This window comes from Neophocaena asiaeorientalis, unplaced genomic scaffold (genome assembly GCF_003031525.2).
Source record: "Neophocaena asiaeorientalis asiaeorientalis breed wild unplaced genomic scaffold, Neophocaena_asiaeorientalis_V1.1 scaffold119, whole genome shotgun sequence".
Classification (NCBI taxonomy): Eukaryota; Metazoa; Chordata; class Mammalia; order Artiodactyla; family Phocoenidae; genus Neophocaena; species Neophocaena asiaeorientalis.
In genome coordinates, this window is record NW_020175821.1 from 3,366,790 (window position 1) to 3,391,610 (window position 24,821).

The 24,821-nt window shown below is 54.5% G+C and overlaps 1 protein-coding gene across 5 annotated transcripts in view; it reads right to left on the reverse strand.

Moving 5' to 3' along the window:
• Nucleotides 1-2,338: 2,338 nt before the first annotated feature.
• The window catches only part of BAHD1 (bromo adjacent homology domain containing 1), a 23,089-nt gene continuing 606 nt past the window's right edge, over nt 2,339-24,821 (reverse strand). Inside the window, exons 1-7 of one of the 5 annotated variants that reach the window (XM_024732490.1) lie at nt 24,004-24,022; nt 9,698-11,137; nt 7,549-7,931; nt 6,406-6,565; nt 5,926-6,002; nt 5,083-5,183; nt 2,339-4,602 (exon numbers count right to left, since the gene is read on the reverse strand). In XM_024732490.1, coding sequence (XP_024588258.1) covers nt 4,413-4,602; nt 5,083-5,183; nt 5,926-6,002; nt 6,406-6,565; nt 7,549-7,931; nt 9,698-11,123 — 2,337 coding nt within the window. In that variant the 5' untranslated portion in view covers nt 11,124-11,137; nt 24,004-24,022 and the 3' untranslated portion in view covers nt 2,339-4,412. Of the gene's footprint in view, nt 4,603-5,082; nt 5,184-5,925; nt 6,003-6,405; nt 6,566-7,548; nt 7,932-9,697; nt 12,932-24,003; nt 24,023-24,821 lie in introns of those variants that run through there. The other 4 variants (XM_024732489.1, XM_024732487.1, XM_024732486.1 and 1 more) reach the window with 4 other exon arrangements.

Genomic DNA, 24,821 nt, shown 5'->3' on the forward strand with positions numbered 1-24,821 from the left:
GCGGGGGCGGGCCCAGGCCGGGGGCGTGGAGAGGGGCGGGCACCCCTGCAGCGAGGGGGCTGGGAGGGCGCGTGCGGACCCCCACCCTGGAGAGGGCGCCTGAGCCAGGGCCGTTCTTGTCCTCCGCGCTTCGGGTTCAAAAGCTGCCGAGGCCCCGAAGGCAGGAAAGACCCAGGCCGCGGTTTCCTCTCCCGCGCAGCGCGTGCCCTCAGGGAGCTGTAAGGAGAGGACCTGCACGCAACGCCCTGCCGCACACTCTGGCCCGGCCGAGCTCTTACTCCAACAGCGGGTCTGGAGGCAAGGGGCTTCCGCAGTGCTCTCCACCGACTCCCAGATTTGAGTCCCAAATTTCTGGAGGTCTTAACTGCCGTAAGCAGAGTCCCCAGTGTGCTCCCCCTACCCGCCGTGTCCTGGCCACTCCAATAAAGAGGAACTAGACGGTCAGGCACTGACAATGGCTCAGCTCTATGGTGACCCTTAGATTTAAGACAGTACCTAGTGGTTACAGTGTTTATCCACTGGGGAATGCTGAAATGTCTGGAAATGGAATCTTCTCTCCTCTCTCTTCCCTCTTCCAGGCCTGAAGAGGTGGGACACTCTGGTGAGGGGCCAGTGACTAGTTGCTGCCACGTGACCACTGGTGTGGTCAGCACACATTTTGAAGGGTGAGGAACTGGGGGCACAGAGCAGCAGCCTCCTTGCCTGGAGTCAGACGTGCTCACGGGCACCGGGCTGGCCACATGGACTAGAGACAGACATGGGGAATACCTCGGAAGTCAGTAGCCAGCCTTTACTGATCTGAACTGGGCACCTAGCTAAGTGTCCAGACTTCACCCTGTTACATGCGGGGAGCCCGTAAGGCTATGAAACAGTGTCCACATTATTGAGGCAGGTGTCATCTGTTGTATTCTTTACCTTCTTTAGTGGTCACAGTCACCCGGGGTGGTAGGTACTATGCGCATCCCTGCTGCACAGCTGAGGAAACAGGCTCAGGGAAGCTGAGACTTTGTGTGAGTTCGTCTGATTCTAAATCCTAAATTCCTAATCACGATCCTTCAGAGATGAATGGAGCACAAACACGGAGGGAGAAAGCAGCTGACCCCAGAACACACTGTACTGAGGGGGTGATGGAACAGAAGATGCCACAGGCTTTGAGTTTAGCGAGAATGGAGTTACCACTGATGAGAGGAATTGAGAGGATGAGGGCTCCTGAAGGATGAGATGAAGCTAAAAGACTCACGCATGGCCCGCCCAATCCTAGCAGTGGGAGCACAGCACATGCGCAATGGGAAACCTGGTGGCCTTCCAGCTCCTCAGGACAGGCTCCCTACTCTGTCCGAATGCTGGGGTGTATCTCAGGATGCACCATTCACTAATTTAGAAGTCTGCATCAGGGTTTAGCCCTCACCGAACTGCTCCTTGCTTCCAATAGCACTGAAGGTAGATTTCTGGTCATGGGATTATTTCTACTGAAATCTTTTATCTTTTTCTTTTCTTTTAAACGGTAAATACGTCTTCTATACGAGGAGAGGAAAAAACAACTTTGAGAAAGTTTTTGGTAACTGCATCACATGTGCTCATTTCTCTGAGCAGTCTTCTGTGTTAGCAGTCACAGTGAGGCAGTCTGAATACAGGAATGGCCACTTATTCTGGGGGAGTCCTTAGACAAAGTGCTTGTCTCCACACCAGTTTCTCGTCTGTAAAATGATGGGATACTGCCCATCTCATGGGAGTCTTGTGGACAGCACACTGATGGCCGTGCTGCAGTATGTCCACGATGGTGCCTGTGCCACTAACAAGCTCTATGGAAGTGCAGCTGCCCAGATGTCCTTACAAAATGCAGGAGCGGGTTGGGCAGCGTATCTGCCTCCTAGGAACCCCGAGAGCCTTAGGTCCACCCCACCTTGAACACAGTCAACACTGAGGCTTTGGGGCTAGGGCCAGGTTGACTGAACCAAGCATCCAGGCCGTCTGAGCCCTCGGCCTCATGATGGAGCCTTCAATTCCTCAGCAAGGAGTGCCAGTGGCAAGATACCAAGGCCCTCGAACAGTTTCTGCTGGCCAGTTCTCCAGGGGCATGATCCAAGGAGATGAGGCGGTATCCTCACCGCGCAACCACTTGGAGACCAGTTCCCAAGGATTTCACTCAGCCCACCACGATGCGAAGAAGTCACCTCCAAGTTCCCATTCCCTCTGTCTCCTCTCCTCCCGCTGTTTCCCCACACATTCCTGTGCTCTTTGCTTACTGACCTCAGTGAGCCCTTGCACTGCAGTGGTTAAGAGTGGTGAGCCCCTCTGCACCCACACACAAAAAGATGACACGACACACAGGAAATGGTCCTTTTCTAAATCAATACAATTTCTCAAATTTATTATTTTTTTTCTTAAAGAAGTACTTCTAATCTCTGTCAAAAGGGAGGCGAGGAAAGGTCCTCCCTCCCTTGTAAACACTGAAATACAGATCTGAGAAACCAGGGTCGACACACACAAAAAGTGCATTTTACAAAATATCAACTAAAATATATTTTACATGAATTATGCTTCCATTGAAATTCTACCAGCTGCATTTTCAGGTTCGAAAAAATATTTCCACATCTAAGAGATTTCAAAAGCATTTAAGTTGTGGGCAGTGGACCCTGCCTCCTGGGAGACGAGGGGCCTGATCTGCTGGGTGAGGCTGGGCTCCTTGGCAGCAAGGGCCCAGCGCCCTGGGAAAGAGCAGGCTCCAAGGCCAGGTCTCCAGAGCCACCACGGCCCCACCCCACGGCCACTCTGCCAACCTCTCTTACTGCCCCGCCCTCCTGGACTGATGATGCCTTCCTCCAAACAGCTTATTCAATACAAGGGGACCCAAGTTCCTTCCCTTCAGGTTTGGGGTTGGGTTTCCCAAGTGTAAATTCACCTCTGAATGGTCCAGGCCTCACCCAAGCCCAATGACCAATCAGGAGCAGCCATCTGCTTAGGGACAGCACAGGGCTGGGGGATCGCTGGGAGTGCCCTCAGGATTCACTTCCACCTCCCGCCCAACTGTCCTCTCCCAGTGCCAGCCTGCAGGGTCGGTCTGTCCCTCCCTAGGGGAGGGGGACCCAGTGCTGCCCTCCTTGGCTCCTGTCCCCAGGGTTGTGGCCTGTGGAATCACTCACAAGCATGTGCCCAGCGCCGGGCCCAAGCCACACTCCCTCTCCCTACCAGGCTCCTCTTTGGTACAAATAGGAAAGAACCAGACTGCTCCAGCCGCCACACCGAGTGCCCCAGGGCCAGGGCCAGGGCCTAGTTCTGGCAAGGATAGCAGGAGGCTGAGTCTCCTAATCTACTCTGGGGAGCAGCATGAGGTGAGAACAGGGCCCCTGGGCAACAGGAACAAACTGAAAATGCAGGTCCTTAGCTCCTAGAGTGAGTGGCTGCAGCTCAGCAGGTCTGTGGACTGATACAGTGTTGATTCTCGCTGGGATGTAAATTAGTGCAATCTACAAAAGACTAGGGTAAGAGGTGGCAGGGCAAGGGGAGCCACAGCACTCCTTTGGTTTGATTTCAGGTGGGTGTGGCTTGAAGAGTCATGTGTGAAGTTCTGCAAGAGGTTTCCTAAACCTCTAAGTGTAAGGCAAGAGGAAAAGTCTTCAATAAATCAGGTAGCAATTTTCCTTGCCCCCTGCCCCCACCCCCTCCCAGCTCCCTTCTGCTCTCCCAGACATGACAAACCCCATGTTGATCCGTTAATTTCTGGGAGGCCAGACCTGCTGGGTGGCCTTCACCAGGAGGTGGACAGCAAGCTGACTCCCACAAGGGGGCCACACCCATGACTGTGAGGGCTGGTAACTTGTCCCAGCACCAGGGGCTACTACAGGGGCAAAGGAGGAATGCCAGAGAAAGGCCCCAAGTTCAGGAAGAGAAAGTCAATGCTCTGGAAGCCAGACTTTGGCTCCCTAGGCCTCAAAGGAATGAGCTCGGAGCTGTGCTAGAATCTGGGAGAGCCTGGTCCCAGGCTAATGGGGAAGCAGCGGGTCACAGTGGGTGAGGTAAAGCTGGCTCCCACTCCCCCCTGAAGGGCCCAGGGGAGGATAAAGAAGGGCCTGGTTCCTGAAGGACCTTCCCCCAATCCCCCCAGGGGCCATGCCCCTGAGGCTTCGCTCAGCCTCAGGGAAGACTGCTTCTTCAGGAGCCTCTGCCCAGGGGACCACAGAGAGGTACCCTGGGCCAAGCTGAGGGCTCTGATGCTTTTCGTATACCCTGGCCTCCCCTTCCCTCCCATGGGGCCCAAATCCATAGGGGCCCCTGCCCTCCCCCCACAAGAGAACCACAGGCCAGCCACCTCAGGCTCCTGTGGCCCCTTAACCAAGTGCTGTGCTTCAAGCAGTGCCCCCTGCCCTGAGCCCCACTTGCCCGTGGGCAGCCCCAGTGTGGGCATGAGGGGGCTACTGTGGGTTCTTGAGGATGCGGCCATGGCGGAAGTCATAGACATGGCGGCAAAGAAACACCAGCTCAGGGTCCGTGTCCTCGGGCACTGTGCGGTGTGGCGGGGTGGAGTAGTCCGCAGAGGGGGGCACCAGTGCTGTCTTTCGGCTGGGGAGACCCTCGCCTCGACGCTTGGCCATGGCACAGAATCTGCAGTGACACACCATTCGCTGTCTTTACCACAGCTATCATAGCAGGAAGACCAATTCCTTCCCCACCCTGCCCAGAGGGCGGAGACACCCCCTCCCACCTCCACAAGGGCAGGTGCTGCCTCCATCCCTGTCCTGGGCCTATGCCCTCTCTGCCAACCATCTTCTCTGTCACTGGGGAACCACACCTACCAGGGCCTCCCTCCCAATCACCTGTCAATTCTCCTTGATTTTTTCTGAGAGCAGTACTGTAACTATCCCCGACTCTGCAACTCTGCCCCAATCACTCTGCCTCAGAGGGGGAACCATTTTTCTTTTCTTTTTTTCCATAAAAATTACATGATGGAAGCAGACTGTGGGAAGAAAGTTCTAGGAGGTCAGGCCCAGTGAGTCAGATCCCCTTGGGGATCACAGGCAGCGCCCAAATAGCCCTGGGAAGTCTGAGGGGAGAGGGTAGCCAGAGGTACAGGGCACCACCCACCTGCAGTACTCAGCAAAGGTCAGCACGTAGCACTTCTCTTCAATGCAGGCCACACTATTCTGGTCCTGATGTCTCGATGCAAAGACTTCATTCTGCAAAGGCTCAAGGGGAGGGAGGAGGAGGTTGGCTACCAGGGTAGCACCTAGCTCCAGGAGCAAGGCAGACATTAACCACTCTGCTGGTACTCCTGACCTGAGATAGACAACTCCAGCTAGTGCCCAGGAAACTAGGGAGCTTCCCTGGAATTTCAGCCTAACTGCTCCTCATCAAGCAGCCCAAGGCATTCCTCCCAGGTCCTGTCCTACTCAGGAGCAGCCAAGTACCCGCTCCAGCCTCTGACTGACATCAGTCTCCCGACCCCCACCCCAGCCCAGGGGAGGAGAGGGGAATTGGTGTGCATTCTCCCATTTAGATGAAAAGTCCCAGAGAGGGGAAAAAAAGTAAAAGGGAGCCAAGATCGGGGGTGAAGCAACCCACACACAGCTTGGTAGATAGCAAGGGGTGTCAGTAGAGTCTTTTCTCCCCTCCCTCTCCTGCTGCAGACAGTAAAGGTGTGCAGCTCCACCTCCCCTTTCCTGTCGCCAGGAAGACACAACTACTTGTGCCCATTCTGGCACCCCTGCTCTTGGGGGCTCCCTTTCTGCCCCACCTTTCAAGACAAAGGTTACTATTCCCTTCAAAACATGAATTGGGGCAGTGTTGGGAAAAGAGGCTAAAACTCAGGCCTTTCCCCAGGTTCTCTGGTGTCCAAGGTAATGAGTCCAGGGACTTGAATGCCCAGGCTGCCCCCGCCCCCATACCACGTTCTCAGTGCCCCAGCCTCTCCCCCGCCAGGCAGCTCACCTCGTGCATGCTGGGACTGCGGCCTCCCTGTAAGTGCTCTGGTCTGTAATACCACAAGAGGCTCATCATCAGCTCTCCTAGGGGGGAAAGAGAAGCAATCAGGGCTTGAGCTGGCAGCTCCAGAGTTATTTAGATAGGCAGGCGGGCTGGCCACCTGCCCTGGAGGCTCATCCAACTTCAAAGCCTAGGCCAATTCTGCAGGCTCCGGCCACCCCTATCCCCTGCCTTGGGCCAAGTCTGGCAATTCAGTGGCCTAGAATGCTGTTAGGCATGGAGGAAGGAGGAGGAAAAGGCACTGACAGGTGAGGCAGGGTGACAGGTGCTCAGGCCCCGATGGCTGGAAAGGTTAATGAGCTGATCCAACCCAAGCACAAGGCCGTCTGCAGCCCTGAGCACCAGACAGACGCTGGCTTAGTGGAAGGCAGACTCTGCCAAGGACGCAGGACACTAGTGCCAGGTCGAACTCTAGACAAGGGGTACCTGATTCCGGGTTCTCCCAGAGGGCAGAGATCTTGGCCACATAAGGTGTGGACGTCTTTCGAGGGCCTGACTTGAGCAGGACAGTGTCCCGGACTCGGATCGTCTCTCCATGCCGCTCCACCGCCTGGTAGCTCTTTCGGATGGCTGGTTCCGGTTCATCCTGAGCAACAAACCAATGACACAAACAAGGCTTGTGGGGCCGCACTCAGCATGCGGAGGGAGTGACATCCTCTCTGTGCTCTCCTCAGGGCAGTCAAACCGTTGAGGATGGGAGACTGCCAAAGTGGTTTGCACTCTGGCCCCTCCTCCCTGAGCCTGGCTTTCAGGGGCAGGGAAGGGAATCCTCACCGTTGGAGAAAGGAAGAGAAATGGGAACAGGGGTAAGAAAGTGGCTCGAAACTTCTGGGCCTGCACTCTGACCACCACACCCACGACAGCCGGCTCTCGTGCTCCAAGCCCCCAGCACCGGGTAGGTCCTCAAGATTCCTAATGGGCAGTCTGGGTTTGACTCTTAAACCACAATGGTATAAGCAGCAAAGCCTTATCACAGGCAAATGACTTAATCTACTGCTAAGCCTGTTTCCTCGTCTGTGAAATGAGGGTAGTTCTAGGACCACGGGGTGTGTGCGTACCTCACGAGGCAGTGGTGATGATGAAAGCGGATAATGCATGTAAAGTGCTTAGTTCGGTTCTGGCACCTAAGACGTGCTAGATACATTTCAGTCTACATTCTTTTCATCATCCCAGATGTTCCTGTATCACCAATTTTCTCTGCCTATCCCAATTTCCCCTATACATACTTATCCAAAAAGCCTCCAGGGAAGTCCTCCACTTTATAATCTGGGATGAGAGGTGAAGACACTTCAGGAGGCTTCCCTAAGAGTCGGTGACAGAGATGGCAGCCACCAGCTGTGATTGACTGTGCATTCCGTGACTCCCCAAGGCACAGGGCACAGGATCAGTACGAGTTGGGGGAGCAGGCCGGGCCAGTGTGATCAGCTCCTGGGGTACAACTGAGCTTGAACCCCTTGTCACTTCTCAGAGTGGCCAGAGCCAGGGGTTCCTGGGACCCAACTCACTGCAGGTCCTATGTCCCTAACCGCCACCCTCCCTTCTCCCCATCAGCTGAGAGCTGGCACTCACCAAGACATAGACGGCTTTCTCACAGGCAGCCCCAACGGGCACCCAGCCGTTAGTGCGGCGGCGGCGGCGGCGGCGGGGGCGTGGGCGCTGGACACGAGGCTGCTTGGGGTGGCTGGGCCTGCGGGCAGCCTTGCTCCGCGCAGTGTGCCTACAGCTAGAGCCTGTGCGCAGACCTGACTTGGAGCCGCTAGGAGGCTTGGCGCTCTGAGGGCACGCGCGAGCTACCGTCTGGGGCTCCGAGGTGGGTGTCTGAAGATGGGGGACAGGCTCTGCTGCAGGTGGCACGCTGGGCACAGGGCATCCCAAGAGGGGGTGGGCAGGTGAGGCAGGGTGGCCGGCTTCCGGGAGAGGAAATTCCAGCTGGCCCAGGGACCTGCAGCCTTCTGGGAAAAGGAGAGAGGGAGGTCAGGGCAGGTTAAGGATAAGCAGGGAACCCCCCGGCCCCTCTGCTTTCAGAGCCTGCTTCTTTTAATTCTAAGTGTGAACCCAAAGGCCACTGAGGTGGCAGGTGGGGTCAGAGGCTGTTAAGGGAGATGATCAGTGACTGGCCAAGGGTTTTTCTTGACCTTGGAGACTGGCCCACAGACATCTCCATCTCCTCTTCTAGCCTGAGAGAAGGGAAAGTAATGGGAATGGCATCTCTAAGCTCTGACTTAATCTTCCTTCTCTAAGGTTTCCACCGTACTTAGAGCAGGGGATCTGGAGTGAGACCAGGATATGAGTCCCAGATCTGCCACTTACCAGCTGTGTGACTTCAGGCAAGTCACTTTACCTTTCCGTGCCTTGCAACAGAAGTAGTAGTTGTGAGTATCATATAGTGTGTCCTAGGTGTTTTCCTATCAAAGTATTAATTCTTCACATCCTTACAACAACCCTATGAGGTAGGTACCATTTACCCCCATTTTACAATTAAGGAAACTGAGACACAGGGTGGTTATTGGTTTGTCCCACAGTCGCGTGGCTGAAGAAGTGGGGAGAACATTTCAGTCTGGCTCCAGAATCTGTGCTCAATTAACATGCCATATGGCCTCCCATATATAAAGCACTAAGAACAAGCGCCTGGCACATGGTGCTTACTGGTGTCCCAGGGCAAGGGGCTAGGGGTCTTGGGTCCCAGAGTTTAAGTGACTAAACTTAGAGAGTGGTACGGAAGAAAAAGAAGAGCCTAAAAAGAAGCTTGTTCTCATTTCTTAGAGCTCCAACTCATGGGAGAACCTGAAACAACCAGTCTGGCCAGAGTCAACCGGTCTATAACGTTGTTTTATGGACCCCTTCAAGAAGGGCTGTGCAGGGGAGGGGAGAGCCCTGAGAAGGCCTGGCCCCTCACTTCACCAGCAGCAGGGCAGACCTGCTGGCTAGCATGGCTCTGGTCACCTCACTTCCACCCAGAAGCCAGGAAGGGAGCCTGGAGAGGCATGTGAGGACACTCCTGGAGTCTGGGGAAAGAGAAATCACTTAGGGGTGTCTCATCAACTACGGCACGAGACTCTCAGGTGTCTGGATCTTGCCAAGAAGGTAGACACCAAAGTCCAGGCCCAGACGGCAGCCTGTCTGTTCTCAGAGTGCGCCCACCCAGTCTGTACCTAGCAAGGTGATTCTAAGTCTGAGCATTACTTCTCTTTCAAGGCCTGTATGGCCAGGACGAAGCTGTCCTATTGCAGCTGGTACCACCTACGGGGCCTGGTACCCACCACCCCTCCCGTGAATGCTGAACTCGGTTGGCATGCAGATGGTCTGGGTTCCCGGGAAGTAAGGAATTCTAGTTTTCCTCGAGGAAGGCAGAAGGACATGGGAACAACTTGGCAAAAGTGCTAATTTCAGCATCTAACTTGCTACTCAGAGTCTAAGAATGGGCATCCCAGTGGAGAGGGAGGAGAGACACACCCTGCCCACTTCACCACCACAAAGCTACCTAACTGCCATGCCGAGAAACCTCCATAGACAGTGGGTACGGAGCAGGGCTGCTAAGAGCTAAACACGGGTCTCTTTCCTGGGAATCTCCTAGGCTGGGGGCATAAAACTAGAGGAATCCTCCCTTCTCAAAACCCCCGACTCTCCCACACGGTAGACAGACGCCAGTGCACCCCACCCTCCTGGGACACTGCTTCTCAGAGACTCCCTGGTGTACCCCACCTCCAGGAAGGCATACCTGCTGCAAAAGGCATTTTGTAGGGACAGCCGCCACAGGTAGTGCCGATGTGGGTAAGAGACGGGGGCAACATTTCACAGATGCTGTAGCCATTCACTCCAGTATCCTCACTGGAGCAGTAGCGAGAACCCCATGGAGGGTGCTGGAAGTGGGTGCCCGCGGCGGGCACTGAGCTCGGGGCCAAGAGGAGCCCCGCATTAGCTGCAGCCACTGGGGACAGCTTGTCCTCGGGGAGCACGGAGCAGGAGGGGTAGCCCCCACACCGCAGCCCGGCCTGGCTGCAGTACAGGTAGAAGCTGCCTAGCGCGGTGAGCTCAGGCCCACCACACAGGCCACTGTAGTCGGCGGGGTTGCCAGGCATCGGTAGCGGGGAGAGCTGGGGTGCGGGGAAAGAGGGCTGGTGCAGTTCCTGCTTGGGGGCAGGTGACTCCTCGCCTGGGCGCCCGGGCTCCGGCTTCAAGGCTGCTTGCCCACCCATCAGCAGGGGCAGGTGAGGGCGCAGCCCCAAGGGGCTCTCTAGAGCCTCGCTCAGGGGCTGGTAAGGTGGCTGGCTGGACGGCCCACGAGGGGTGGCAGATGGCCATGGCTCCTCGGGGTGTCCTTGCCAGCCGGGTGGGCCTGCAGCCTCCCCAGAGCCAGCCCCCTGCCGGGCCTTGGGATAGTTCTTGCCATTGACCTTGGCCCACTTTGGCCTCGGGGCCCTCAGTGCTGGTGGCTCAGTGGAGTGCCCATCTGCTTCTGGATGGGCACGAGGTGGCCGCAGGGGTAGCTCCCGCTCCTGGCTCAGCTTTAGGAAGGCAGCTGCATTCAGGCTGGCCAGTCTTTTGGGAGCTGGATCGCCATCTCGGCGGGCCCCTTCATCCGGTGCTGGCTCTGGGGACAGGTCCCGACTTCCTCCGAGGTCCCCCAGCCGGGGCCGCTTCTTGGAGGAGGCCCAGCCTCCAGTGGCCCGGTCACGGTCCCGGCTGCGGTGGGGGTCTCCCCCTCGGCTGCGGCGGGTGCCCATCAGGCTGCTGGTCTCTTCCCGCTCCAGCAGCAGGTTATTGAGGGCCTCAGCGTTGAGGGAGGCCAGGCGCCGCTTGCGGGGCTGGGGGAGGCCAGTGTCCTCACTGGATGGGGCCGGGCTAGGGGGTTTGGGCAGGTCGGGGGGCAGCTCATCAGCCTCATCTGCGCTCCGTGGACCAGCCACATTCTCCAGGCGGGTCAGCAGCACTTTGCAGGCCTTGGGCTTCTCGGGAATTAACGGGCGCTTCCGCAGTGGGTAGTTCTTGCGGCGCCCTGTGAGGTGCCCTGGGCTCTCAGGAGGACCTGGCTCCACACCCTCTGCCCCCTGCTCCATACTGCTGCCTTCCATCTGCAGGGGCTCCTGGCGGCCCGTGGGGCCCGAACTCAGCATGGAAAGAGACTTCCTCCGAGTGTGTGTCATGGAGTACCTCCAAGCTGCAGGACATAAGGCAGGCAATGAGAGAAGCCTGCCCTGGCCTGCTTTCTCCCCCACTGCAGCCCATCCCGCATCCCCTGCAGTAACTCTGGCCTGCATCCCCTGCAGTAACTCTGGCCCGCATCCCCTGCAGTAACTCTGGCCACTCACTCCATCTCCAGCTTGGATGTTCCCGGGACACCCCCTTCCAGAGTGCAAAGGTCTAGTGGGGTCAGGCTACCAGCAGCTGTGCAAGGACTGGCTGCCCCACTCTCCTCTGAACCAAACCCCTGGGGACCCTATGGAGCAATGCAAACCCCAGAGCTGGAAGACTGAAGAAGCTGGGGGCAAAGCTCTCGGTTGTCTCTACCTGTTCTTCTCCCACTAGATACTCATCGTAGGACAGGAGGAGACTGTCCTGAGGACATGGATCCAGGATAGGGGCTTGGGTGGTGGGAGCCCACCAATTCCTTCAAAGACATTATCAGTCCCCTCCCCCTTCTCGAGGCTTCTGAGATTGGCCACAGGAGGATAAGGAGATGGACAGTGAGGAGCTGAGATGAGGAACCTGCCTGCTGGGCCGTGGAGGAGGCAAAGTCCACCTGTGAGGACACCTGCCTGGCACATACAGCAGGACAGCCATAACCTGGGTATTGCTGGAAAGCCCCCTCAAGAGTGAAGGCCTGGCTGTGAGGAGCCTGTGGGGGGAGGTCTCAGCCAGCCCATGGAGCCAGCCCCACCTTAGTTCAGATTCCAAACGGCCCAGTGCCAGTGCCTGGGGGAGGGATGTCAGTAAGGCTGGGGCCAGCATTTCCAGGTAGGAAACCCAGGGACCACACTCTAGATCTGTGGTACAGCTTTAAAGGCCCACCAGCCACTAAGAGCTGGGAAAAGAAAGTACCAAATAGAAGAACTAACTCAGGCGACAAACCCAGGCAGCCCTGTTAGTCCTGCCTTATTCCTCAGGACTCCCTCCTTGTAGGCAAGATGCCAGGCAGGGGGCAGGATGGGGGTGAGTCACAGGAAACCCAGAGCCCCAGACAGAAAATGCCTGCGACCAGGCATCATCCCTTAACTTTGCTTAGCAGACACCCTCCCCACCTCCAACATACCTGGGCCCCCCGGGCACCCCCGCAAATGAAAAAGGCAGCAGGCTGTGTGCAGGAAGCTGCCACAGCCCAGGCAATGGAGAGCTGAGGGGCAGGGTCGGGGGGACGGACACTGCCGGCATCGGTGGTCAGAGACTACTATGCTGTTCACTCCCTACCTAAACCCCAACAAAGCAAGATGCTGCCGAGTAAGGTGTCAGACGGAGCTCTGCCCTCCCCAGCACTCTGGGACCCCTCCTGCCCAGCAAGCTTTTCAGCTTGATTTCTCCGCTGCTATTGTTATTCACTCTCGCTCCACCAGAGGAGCTGGGAGCAGTCCCTGCAGGGCCAGGATTTAACCCTGAAAGTCCCAAGCCTGAGGACTCCCAGGGAATCCAGAGCCCTTCCAGTAGCTCCTGTGGCCTTGGGCCAGTGGCTGGGGTCACTGGGTACCCTCTACCCTCTCTCCAGAGACATGCCACTAGTTGAGAAAGAGTGCTCCAAAAACCAGGCTGCGGGCAGCAGGGGTGTCCCTCACCCCTGAGAAAGAACTTGGAAAACTGGAAAAGGGAGGCGGAGTGCCAGGCATTGCTCTGGCCACATGCGGGGACCTGCATACCCAGAGACCAGGCCCCAGGCAGGACAGAGAGTCACAGAGGCAAATCCATTCATTCCTGAAGCACAGACTGGAGTGCTCCTGAAAAACCTCAGGCATCTGCTAGGCTACCTAAGACTCTTTCTTTCTTCTAATCAGGGTGTCCACCCATCCCTGATTGCTCAGCACGCTTATTAGCCCTCAAAAGAATCCCAGTTGCTTATAACCCCAGGCCCTTCCCTCAAGGGCAGGGCACCCCTATGCCAGAGGTGAAGGAGCAGGAACAAGGAGAAGCACATCTGTATTTCTTAGGGAAGCCTGCACCCAGCCCTCCCCCACCCCCAAAGGGCCTGGAGAAGGAGGACAGTGAATAGACCACACAGTTGAGCAGGGGCCAAAGCCCCTCGACAGGCCCCAAGTTACCAGAGGAGTCGGGCCTGGGAATAGCTGGTGGCCAAGGCTGAGGTCACCTGGGCTTATGGCCTTTAAGGACATGGACACCAAGCAGAGTAAGGAGGAGTGGATGGGAAAGAGAAAGTGAACACAGGGAGGTGTTTCCAAGCCTGGCCAATGAAGAGCTCTTAGCGGACCATGGTCGTCCTTGGTCTGCCCTCACTTCCCCCCACCCTCAATTTGCTGGTAGACTTGCTACGTGGATGGATGGCCCAGGGATTCTGGGATACTTGGTCCCACTCAGTCTTTCCCTTGCACTATGAAAAACATTCAGAGAAAAGCCTTCCACTTTCGGGAGTCTGTCCCTAGAACCTGGGAATTTGTTCCCGGCAGAGTATCTCACTCCTTCACCTCCCTCTTCGTCCCTCAGGGACACCCACTGTCCCTGAGGCTGATGATCCCAGGAAGCTTCTAAATCAAAGGGTGCAAGTCACATTTTCAAATCAAGCATATTGGGCCTCCTGCTAGCCTCCCTTGAATTTGCCAAATCCCATCACCCGCAGAACTCCTAGCTTTCACGTGGTGCCTAAGGCAGCAATGTCACTCACGCTCCTGAGGAGAGGCTGGGGACTCTGCTGCCTACCGCACTGCACTCCAGGCTGGAGAGAGTCAGTGAGTCATGCTTTGAAACCAGATGGACGTGTGAGAACTTCGGCAGCAGCTTTTCCCTGGGGTGGGGCTGGGTGGAGGGGCGCCCAGCCTGCCAGGGCCCCTCCAACCTGCAGGGGTGGCCCAGCTCAATGGGGGAAGAAGATCCCGGGAAAGCAGGAGGCTTGGTTCCCATTCCAGCTCTGCCAACCATCCTGCTGTCCTGTCCCTCCCACTTACACACCAGCTCAACCAGGAACTTTCTGCCACTACCAACAGACAAGAGTGTCCTGCTTCTCTCAGACTACCCTCCTCTTCTCTGGGAAGCCCTGTCCTCCCAGAGTTCAGGCACCCTCGGGAGAAGTTTCCTAGGAGGGACTCCCCAGGGCGTCTTAGAGCTCGCCTAGACCATGTCAAGCAAGCCCTCACTGAAGAAAACCAGTCTGAAGCACAGTGGCTGGCCGGCGGTCCTCCGAGCCAAAGACCCAATGAATCACAAGTTGAATCCAAAATCACAAGCCTGACCAGGGCTGGGAGAAGTCATCTCCACAGAAACAGAAAAGGAGGGAGGCCTTGTCTTTTGCCCTCAAGCTGCAGCAGCACCTTATACGTAGCCCCCACGGCCCACCAGGGCAGGTGGAGGACACCCAAGGTACTGTGTGCAAGGGCAGGTCAAAGGCCTGGAGGAGATGGGCTGTGGGCACCAGAGGAGAAACGAGGGCAAGGGTGGGGGCCTGGATGAGCAGGTCGAAACCAGATCACTCCCCCAAGCAGAGGCTGCCCTGGGGCAGAAAGAGGCCCTCAGCCTTGGCCATGGCTCTCCCTAACTTACCCAGCTCTAGGCCACACCCACACCCCCATCGTTAGGGGTTCAGGACCCAGGGCTCTGCCCCACTGCTCTTCCTGAAACCTCTCTTACCCACTGCACTTGAAACTTTGCTTTTCAGGCTTTTTGGTTTATCTGTAATGGGAGGGAGTACTTGGGGTTGGGGGGGCGGTCTTAGGTAAGAGCAGACCAGGTGGTCCCCTGGGTGAGGGTCAGGAAGGGCCCTGACCCAAGCCACCTCCCTCCAATTACACCTAAAGCCACACAGTAGGCACCGAGTTAAGTAAGCACTGCCCACTTCTGCAATCTCTCTTGGAATAAAATAAGCCCCTCCGCCACCCCTCAACAGAATAATACTTTTTCACGACACTGAGTTTCTTGAATCTGCTATCAGAGAAGAAAAGCAGCAAGAGCACAAAGGCAAACTCCTGTTCTTTTAAATTTAGTTGATGTTACTTCATGGAAAAACAGAGAGGTGGAGCTGCTGAAATTCTTGTGATAAAGCCACATAAAGATGCGGCTGGTATCTCTTGAACCCCCCAGAGCCAGTAAAATGGAAACAGCCAAAGCTTTAAGTCAGCCAGACCTGGATCCAGCTCTGGCCCTCATGAGCAACTTACCTAACTTTGCTGAACTTCAGATGCCTCATCTCAAAGAGACACATCAGAAAGAACCTTACCTAAGAGTGGTGGTGAGAATGATACTAGGGACCATGCAGGAGCCTAGCAGAGTAGGAAACGGGCAGGCCAACATCCTGGGGATCCCCCTCTTTCAGACCCACAGACAGTGGAGGGTGGCCTGCCCTCAGCCCTCGAATCCCCACATTAGGAGGAGTCCAGAGCCACCGCGAGTGGTGAGAAATCTGAAAATGCAGCCCGTACCTGACCCCTGCTCTGCTACCGCTCCATTGAAAACACCCGAGTGTCCACCCCGGGAAACGCAGCCGTGCCACCCTTATCCCACTCGGGACCCAGTCTGGGGTGAACTCTGGGGGGCTCGGTTTACAATGCAGCGAAAAGGGCAGGGGCAGAAATTGTATCCCACAGACCCTGAATAACAGCTCCACGCCTCCAAGAAACAAGAAAGGCGAGATCTTCAGATGCTAAAGGCCCAGGGGATGGGGTCAGAGGGCACTTGCTCTGCCTGCTGCTGCCATCTGACTGCAGCTTCAGTGCAGGCTCCCAGAGAGAGCAGAAGCCTTGGCTCCAGCAGCTCAGAGCTCAAGCCCCAGGGTACTGCCCCGAAGAGAGGGCCTCCCTGGTGCCCATTCAGCCTCACTTGCTGTGGGTACTCAATTTACTCTGCAGTCGGGCTGGGACCCTACAAACACCTGGGCAGGGAGCACGGCGCCTGACCAAAGGGAACTGGCCTGACCCGTCTGGATGCGGCTTGTTTTATAGACTGCCCTCGGGTCGTGGCCATCTGAGGAGCTGGGCCCGCCTGCCCCGGAGGCACCAAGCCTATCTCTGGCCTGTCGACCACCTGCTCCTCACACTTCACACTGGGGGCTCCCAGGAGCCCAGAGAGGCAGGAGCAGCAGTGCAGGGGAAGGCCCACCCCCACCCCACACAGGGTCTGGTGCAGCCACCGGCCCAGCCCCACAGCCGGGCCCCACCTTTGGCTACTCCTGTCCACGCTGAGCATCCCAGCAGGAGCGCCCAGACACACGCGCCCAGAGCTACACCCGAGCGTCCAGAACCTCCATGTACTGCTGGCTCTGGACCCAAGGCCAGATATCACACCTCTTGTTAACATCTCTGTGGGGAGGAAGGGGACTCAGACTATGAAATGGACCTCTCCATCTTACATTAGAATTGCAATTAAGTACAGGAATATAGTAACAGCAGAGTTGGTGGAATCTCCTTCACCTTCTCACTGGAAACAGCCAGTCCCTAGTCTCAGGGCAAGGCCCTTCCTTGCAGGTAGGGGGGCTGAGAGTGAGGGAGACAAGACTTACCCCTGGGACCTATAAGTCAATATATACACACAGACCCCTGAGTGAGGACAGTGGGCAGAGAACACTGTATTTTAGTCACACCACAGTGCTCTGCTCTAAGAAACTCAGACCTGACAAATTAGAAGGTAATCACGTGCAATACAAAACTAGTCTGTAGAGGCTTCCTCTAAAGGCACATGTCCCTACTGAAGGCAACCTACCTTCCCCTAGCTTCTTCCCAGTGCCCAGCTCCTGTGTGCACCAGGCAGACCTCTATGTGCAGGTGTCGGTCCAGCTAAGCCAGAGCACCCGTCGCTCACTCCCAGGCACACGCACCTCTTGTGACCTTTGCTCATTCAGCCAACGTTTGCTGGCCCCTCGCCACAGCTCAGCAAGGCAAGACCCACACGGGGCTGGAAGCCACTTCGTGCCACTGCTAATCCGAAGTGGGTTTGGTCAATGGCTTGAACTTCTCTGAGCCTTGGTTTCCTTACCTACACAGCAGGGCTGTTATGAGGATCAAGTTAAATAAGAGTGTGTGTCAACTGCCTAGCAGAGTGCCTGGTATACAGCAGGCGCTCAACACAAGCTCATTCTTTCCCCATACATGTCAAGTATCACGCTAAGTGCTGAAGAAAAATGCAAAGCAGACTGAGGAACTGGAGCTTGGGCTGGTAGGAAGACAGAGGACAAGACAGCGTGACAGGGCTGTGACTGAGGGCTCGGAGCTCGGTACAGAGAGCTTGGCTCCATGGCAGCTTCCCAGAGGGCACATTTGAGCCAGGACTTTCAGACTCTTACTGAGGGTCTATGATCTACTTCTTTCCAGGTGTACTAAGCCCAATGGGAAATGGGCAGCACTTTGAGAAAGGTGCTTCCTAAACATTTGGAATGGGCGGGAGACAAATGCAGCTTTCCCCAGACTCACCACCATTGGCTCCATACAGGATTACTCCAGGCTGGGGCACAGGGAGCGCCAGGCTAAGGCTCCCTCAGACCCTCCCACCCAGACTCCACAGTGCACAGACCAGGCCAGAAGCAAATCTCCTCCTGGAGCAGGACCCATTTGCTCCCGGCAGTTAAAGTGTGGAAAAAATAAAGCAGGAACAGGGACAGGGAACCTCAAGGCTCAGCAACAGGTCAACCAGGAGGAAACCTCGTGTACTGATGTACCGTTCTTCAAAAAACACAACAGCTCACCAGCCTGCTCCGGGCACCTGCCCAGGAGTGGCAAAGGATATGTGCTGTTCAACCACCAGGACACTCCAGGAACCAGTAACTTGGATTTCTAAGATGGTGTGCCGAGACTGGAGGTGCAATCTCTTGTCCTGAACACAAGAAACTGGCCAGCCAGGCCAACATGGGAGCTCTGCCCTTAGCCTCCCCAGCAAAGTGCTGATGTCCTGAATGAAACAGCCATGAGGAACAAGACCCAAGACAAGGGCTTCCCAATACTCCCACAGCGCGAACAGAAACACAGGCAGCCAACCTGAATATCTCACGCCTAACCAATTAACTGTTTAGTAACACCCTCATTATGCAAGCTCTGCAGGGACAGGCAGGCTCCGCCTTCCTCACCAATAAATCTTATCCACAGGGCTTAGTAAGAACTTACTGAACAAATGAAGATCTGGGTGCCCACCTGCTCCATCCCATATAACATTTCCACCCTAGACTGATGGCCCAACTTACAGCCCAGAGAAACTCTGACCTCCAAACTATCTCTCATCCCCAGGAGTCCACCTTGCCTCTTCAATATAATCTACAGTTCAACAGGCTACTTTAGGAATTCTCTCATATTACACAGCACAACCTTCTTCCACGACTGTCCTCTTTCTTCTCTCTCCCAACCTGCCTAGCTATCTCAGGAGACTATTCCTCTCGTTCCACTTACTTCTTACAGTCACCGTCACTCTCATTCATCCTTGCTACCCCCCACTCCCAGTGGCTGATATCATCTCACCCTAACGTGGAGAAAACAGAGAGGCAGAAGAACTTGCCCACACTCCCACACCATCGAGGGCAGAGGCGGGGCGGCTGGTGTCAGTCCCCAAGCCCACGCCCCAAACCGCAACACAGGACGGCTGCTGAGTCACAGACCAACACTCGAGATCAACTTGCATGTGCAATTCTGCTTCTCTGTGCTGTTTTAATTATTGGCATTAACACATTATTAGTTTTTCCTGATTTTTCACCACAAAAGAATTGAAAATGTACTACGATTAAAAGCCATCTATATACTGGCCAGGGAACATAAACATAATTTTACAAACTGTTTCTACAGAAAAGTCTGCTCAAAGTTCCCAATATGCTCTTAGATGCACTTCTGAAACAAACCCATTTTATATCCTCGAAAGGGATAAGGACTACAAAGACATGTTTTCTTGATTTTAACAGTCAATCCAGGAAAGGAGTCTACAGACTGCCCCCCCCCACCCCATGCATCTAACCACGCCTCGAATCAGATGAAATCTCCATCACAGACTGCAATGAAGACTGAAATTTGGTCATCACACTCCAAACAGCCATCTGAATATTTGAAGATGTATTTACCTGACCTCTATGGCTACCTCTTTGGGCCAAATAAGTCCAAGTCCTTCCAATTTTCTCTGACGATTATCTCTTACAGTCATTTCATCTGTTTTACAATTCTTTTCTACACTTTGTCCCAACTGTGTGAACGCCTCCAGGGACACCCCTCACTACTGAGGAGGGCCTGCTGACCCTGACTATAGTGGAATCGCGACTCCATCTTCCATTCTGGCATACACATCAGGATATCCTGGCATCAAGCAACACCCTAATACCTTTGCTGTGATATCTGCAAAGATGCTCTAAAAACTAATAATTCACCTCTAGGGAATTCCCTGGCAGTCCAGTGGTTAGGACTTGGCGCTTTCACTGCTGAGGCCTGGGTTCAATCCCTGATAGGGCAACTAAAATCCCACAAGCTACAAGACACAGCCAAAAAAACAGTAATAATAATAATTCACCTCTAAACCACCTGGCCAGATGAGAATGTGATTAACAAACTGAATTTTCCCCAAACATTTAGACAGGCAGCTGCCGTTGGAGAAGGACCACCCCTCTCCTCTGCAGGTAGGAAACTGAAAGAGTTGCACGTAAGGAGGGCTGGGGCCCAAACAGGCACTGAAGATGGAAGGGAAGTATGGGGTGGTAAGTACCACTCCAGGTGAGACCCTGGGGTCACAAGAGGCAGAGACACACCAGGTGTCTTAACACACCAGGTGTGTTAAAGCCCCCACCCCCATCCTGCAAACCTATTGGAACAGAAACATAAGAAAAAAGATGCAGACCTCAAGTTTCTGCCTGGCATTGATCCTGTTAACTAAGACCAGTCACTTGTCATTTTTTCATTCAGGTAACTTGGTTATGGTGCCTCAGAAATAAGTTCCTATTTCAAACCTCAGAGAGGCTGAGAGACAAACCCATTCTCTTATTCCTGGTGCCTGCAGAAGATCTCCAGGGCAATGTTATTATTATTGTTATTATTACTGGTGGGACACTGAGACAGGTTAATAACAAACCATCTTTGCAGGTGTTTCCCACTGGGAAAAATGGAATCTGGATGAAAATGCTTCCCGGGACATCACACAAAGTCCTGGATGTGACTTTGCCCTGAGGCCTGCTCACCAAACCCACCACAGTTAGATCCCCAGCCGCTAGACCAAGTCACCTAGGGCAGGACACCAATACCTCCACCGCACCCCAGGGCCAGGCTAGTACTCAGCCACTCTGCAAAGCCAGCTCATTGGAGACAAGGGCACTTGTCTGGCCCTGAGCAGACGGCCTGCAGCCTCAGCCTCACGGCCACTGCTGCTGCTACTTCTCCCTATTATCCGGTTTACTGCTCGTTAGTGGCAGTACCAGGAGGTGAGCAGGGGAAACATAAAGGAGCTGAAATTCAAACCAGTCTATTTTACTCCAGTTAGGTGTCTCCCCTAAAAACAGGCAGGATTTCATCAACCAGGACCTCCCTGTCCCCTTCTCCGGGGAGGTCGAAGCAGCCTGAAGGGTGAGGCGCTGCAGAATCTCAGAACCCCAGGTGCCAGGAGCCTATGCTTCTAATCATCACAGACTCTTGACTATATGCTGTATTGTCCACCTTTTCAGGGTTAGCAGGCACTTCCAGCCATGAGGTGGCCCATCACGTCAAGGCCGGGGACCTGCCGAGCAGGAGCACTGGGGCTGCCCTCCGTGTCAAAGCACACTCTTCTTGTCCCTCCAAAGTCCCCAGCACAATGGCAAGTTCACAAAGGAAGTGAGTCCTGCCAGACTATGCTAGCAAATTCCCATAAATACTCGGGCTGGGGTAGTACTGCTTATGTAAAATGCTTCCCCATTGAGAGATGCTGCTTTATTTACATTCTTCACAACCCATTCATAAAAAGGAGGCCCTTTAATGTTGGGGCTGTTCGTATAATGCTCCATAAACCTGGCAGCTTCAACTGGCGGCCTTAGTTCAACGCAGGCAACTTCTCAACTCCAGAGACATTTTCCCCTTAAGCTTTTTTTTTCTTTTTAATGACACCTTGCGACAGGGCGCTGAGGCCAGATGTTGCCGGAGCAAGGCCAAGAGGAGTAAGAACAGATAAAATGAAAACACACAAGTCCTCCTGAATGCTGGGACAGAGGTGGGGAGGAATGAAAATAAAGAAATCGAAAATCCCCACAGAACTCCAATGTGAACTCTGTATGCTGGGAGGCTTAATCCCTTCCAGGTTTACTGAAACTTCCTTTATGGATGTCAAAACGCTCCCCAACTTACACCTCTATGTACCAGGGACAGTGTGGAGGGGATTTTTTTTTTTTAACCCCAAAGGAAAAGATAGAAAAAGGCTCTTTTTGGTTTTTAATCTGCATTGTGGGTGAATTAAAAAAGCAGAAATTTTCTCTGCTTCTTTGTAAAAGTGTTCCAGGAGCTGCTAGATCCTAGAGGGGCACAATTTGCTTACAGTGGAGCAACTCAGACCATCCTCAGAAAGAGAGGAAGGGCCGTGTTCTAGGACACACAGCACAAACAGCCCAAGCAACTGAGAAGAGAGGCCAGGAGATGCATTCTGAGGTAACCTGTCTCCTGCTACTGTAGAAGCAAGGAGGAGAGAAGTAGTGCGGATTTTTTTTTTTTTAATTGACGGGGGAGCGGTCTGCATTGCCATGGCAACTGTGAGGGGTGGCATTCCTGCTTGGAAGGGAAATGCTGGTCCATTAATCATCAAACTGGGGCACAAAAGGGAGGTTTGGGGGAAAGGGGATGGATGCGGAATTTATTTTTTCAATGTCTAGACTCAAACCAGTCACCAGTCCTCTCTCCCATTTCTCCCATGGCCCAGGGTTGGTGGTAAACAAAAACGGAAGTTCCAAGAGAGCTGGGATCATAAGCTCTCCTTTCTGATGGGTCCAGTGTGGGACTGATGGTGCCTCCCATATCAGCGATGCCTCTATAAACAACTCCTCCAACATCAGTCCCCAAAGCCCTGTCCACACGCCAGACCCAGGAATCTTCCTTTTCTGTTCTCAGAAGCGTGTTTTCTCCCCCATTTACACCCAGGATTGAGAAGGGATAAAACATATGGATTCATTTAGCACGGACAACAAGGAAAATTGCATAAGAGCAGCAAAGCCGGGTAGCGAGAATGGCCTGGTAAGGTAGGAGGAAAACAGGATTACAGTCCTTTTCCAATTCATGTCTATATGGTATCATGTGAGCAATCCACAGGACAGACTCTTCACCAGCTGGAATATCAGAAGCAATCATTTGCTCCCCACGCTAAAGCACCCCAAATACACCCTATGTATATGCCTTAAAAAGGTCAGAAACCACCAAGGACTCCTATACTAGCATTTCTAGGGAAACAGAAGGGAACGTTTCCCTTCCGCTCCCACTCAACTAAGCAGCCAACTGCATTTATTCATTCAATAAAAACGATGTGCACAGCACTATACCAGAAATCCTAGAATACTCACACACACACAAAGGTTTAATACTCACACTGTCCTTGTCCTTAAGAAACTTCCAACTGACAAAAACACTCAAGAAGACACCATGTTATAAAATCCAGGGTCACAATCTCAGAGGCAAGCAACGCTGGCCTGGAGTGGTCTGAGATGAAGGATGAGAGTAGGGTTCAGGCAGAAGAAGAAGGCAAGGGGCTCCTAACTGGGGACAACTGGCGAAATCAGCAGGAGCAAAGATGCAGGGAGATAAACATGCACAGCGCAGCATGGCTAGGCGAGAGCCTTAAGGGACACTGTCTAGGATGAGACTGCAGGAAGAGGGGAGTCACTGCAAATTTGTGGGTAGGGGAGTGACATGGGGAAAGGAGTGCTTTACAAAGAATGACCTACCAGCTGTGTACAGACTGGATCAGAAGGGCCAGAGGAAGCAGGAGGGACAGGGAGGTCATGATAACAACATAGGCCTGACATGGGAACAGCAGGGCAACAGAAAGGAAGAAAGGGAGGGAGATATAAAAAAGAGAGAAACTCTTCACTGGCTAAACTCTCCAGAGCAAACCCTCTTAAACACTTGATCTGACTGACATGAGTCTCCTGCCAGGTAAGAGCCTGTCAAAGAGGGAATTATTGTTGTGGCCATTCTCCTTTAGGTTCTGGTGGCCAGACAGGTCACCCCCTTCTGACTGCCACCAAAAGAAATCACATACATACTGGAGAGCCCCTCAGGAGACACAAAGACCTTGAGATGCTGCATCATCCTCTGGATCTTAGACATACAATTAAATTCTCTCAGAAAAACTTTAGTCTCCTGCATGAGGTAATACCTCCCTTTCCCACAAGCCTCAACTCCACTCAGGCTGGGGTCTAGACCCTCTTGGGGAGGGGGGATGGAGGGTGGCTATGAATTAACTCCATGCTCAGACTAAGCAAGGGTGACAGGCGGTTTTCCCAAGGAGGGATTACAGTCAACCACAGCTGGGAGCAGCTCATAACCAAAACCTTCCTGGGGTGGGACCCAGATTTTATCAAATATGTACATTCTAAACACCCTAAGTCTCCCTGTTTTTGTGGTCCCAACTCTTCCATTAAGTATGGGATCACAGGAGAGGGCACAGGAGCTCTGAGTGGGTTCTTACATATGCAAAAACAGCATCCAGCTTAGAGCTAGTAACTGGTGGGCTCAGAAGCACTCATGGCTTAAGCCACTGGTTCCCAAATGTCCTCTACTTGGCCAAGGACAGTGGTGTTCCTCCAGGACATGTGGTCTCTCTGGGGTCCTTTTCTCCTTTTTGCAGAAGGCATGGGGGTGGAAAAGGTGGGAGGAAAGTCCCTCAGGTGATAGAAAGGAAACCTTTTTTATTTAATAATTAAATTCCTGCCTGGGTTTATAAACTCAGCTTCTCATTTCTCTATGTGAGTACCTTCTTTCACTAGTGCTGAAGGCAGTTGTCCATGGATTGCTGGAGCACTTCTGGGACCTATTTCCTAGTCCCCAGTCCAACGGTTCTTCTGCCCTCTTAAGACTAATGACAATGGGCAACTAGGAGATGTCCCAGGTGGGATTAACCCTCTGCCTGTGGACAGAGTCTTCTTGCTGAAACCCCTCAGTCCTGGCAGGCTCTAGAGCTGCTCACCGGACTCTCTCCTGGTGAGTCCAGTAACCCGGTCGCCACCGGCCAGGCCCACCATGTGCACACCCCCACCTCTGTCCCTCTGCCCCACTGGGTCGACCCCACTCTTCCCAGAACAGCGAGGTGATCCGAGGCTGGAGCCGTGAGCCAGTGCCGTAGCTCCTCCCGGCGGTCGTCCCGGCCCCCGCAATCCCCAGGGCAGAGTCCGGCCCGGTCGCCCTCCCCTTGGGGTGGGTGGCTCGGACCCGCTCCCCTCCCCGACGCCACCACCTGCGCCCGCTCCGGCGCCGCCTTTGTCCGGCGCTTCGCCGCCAAGCGGGCCCCTCGGGCCCGACCTGACCCGGCCCCCGGCCCTGGAGGAGAGGCGGCGAGGCAGGCAAGGCCAGGCCCGGCCGCGAGCACTGGGTCCCGCTGTCACTTAGAGGCGGTCTGACAACTTCGATCCCCCGCCCCACCTCGGACTCGGCCGCTGCTCCGCACGGTCCCCGCCGGGCCTCCCGCGGCCCACACTCGCTTCTCGAACCGGTTCCCTTCCCTCTTCGGCGCCTCCCTTCCTTCCAGTCCGATCGGGTCTGGTCTACACTACCCCCCGCCCCGGTGTGGCCCCC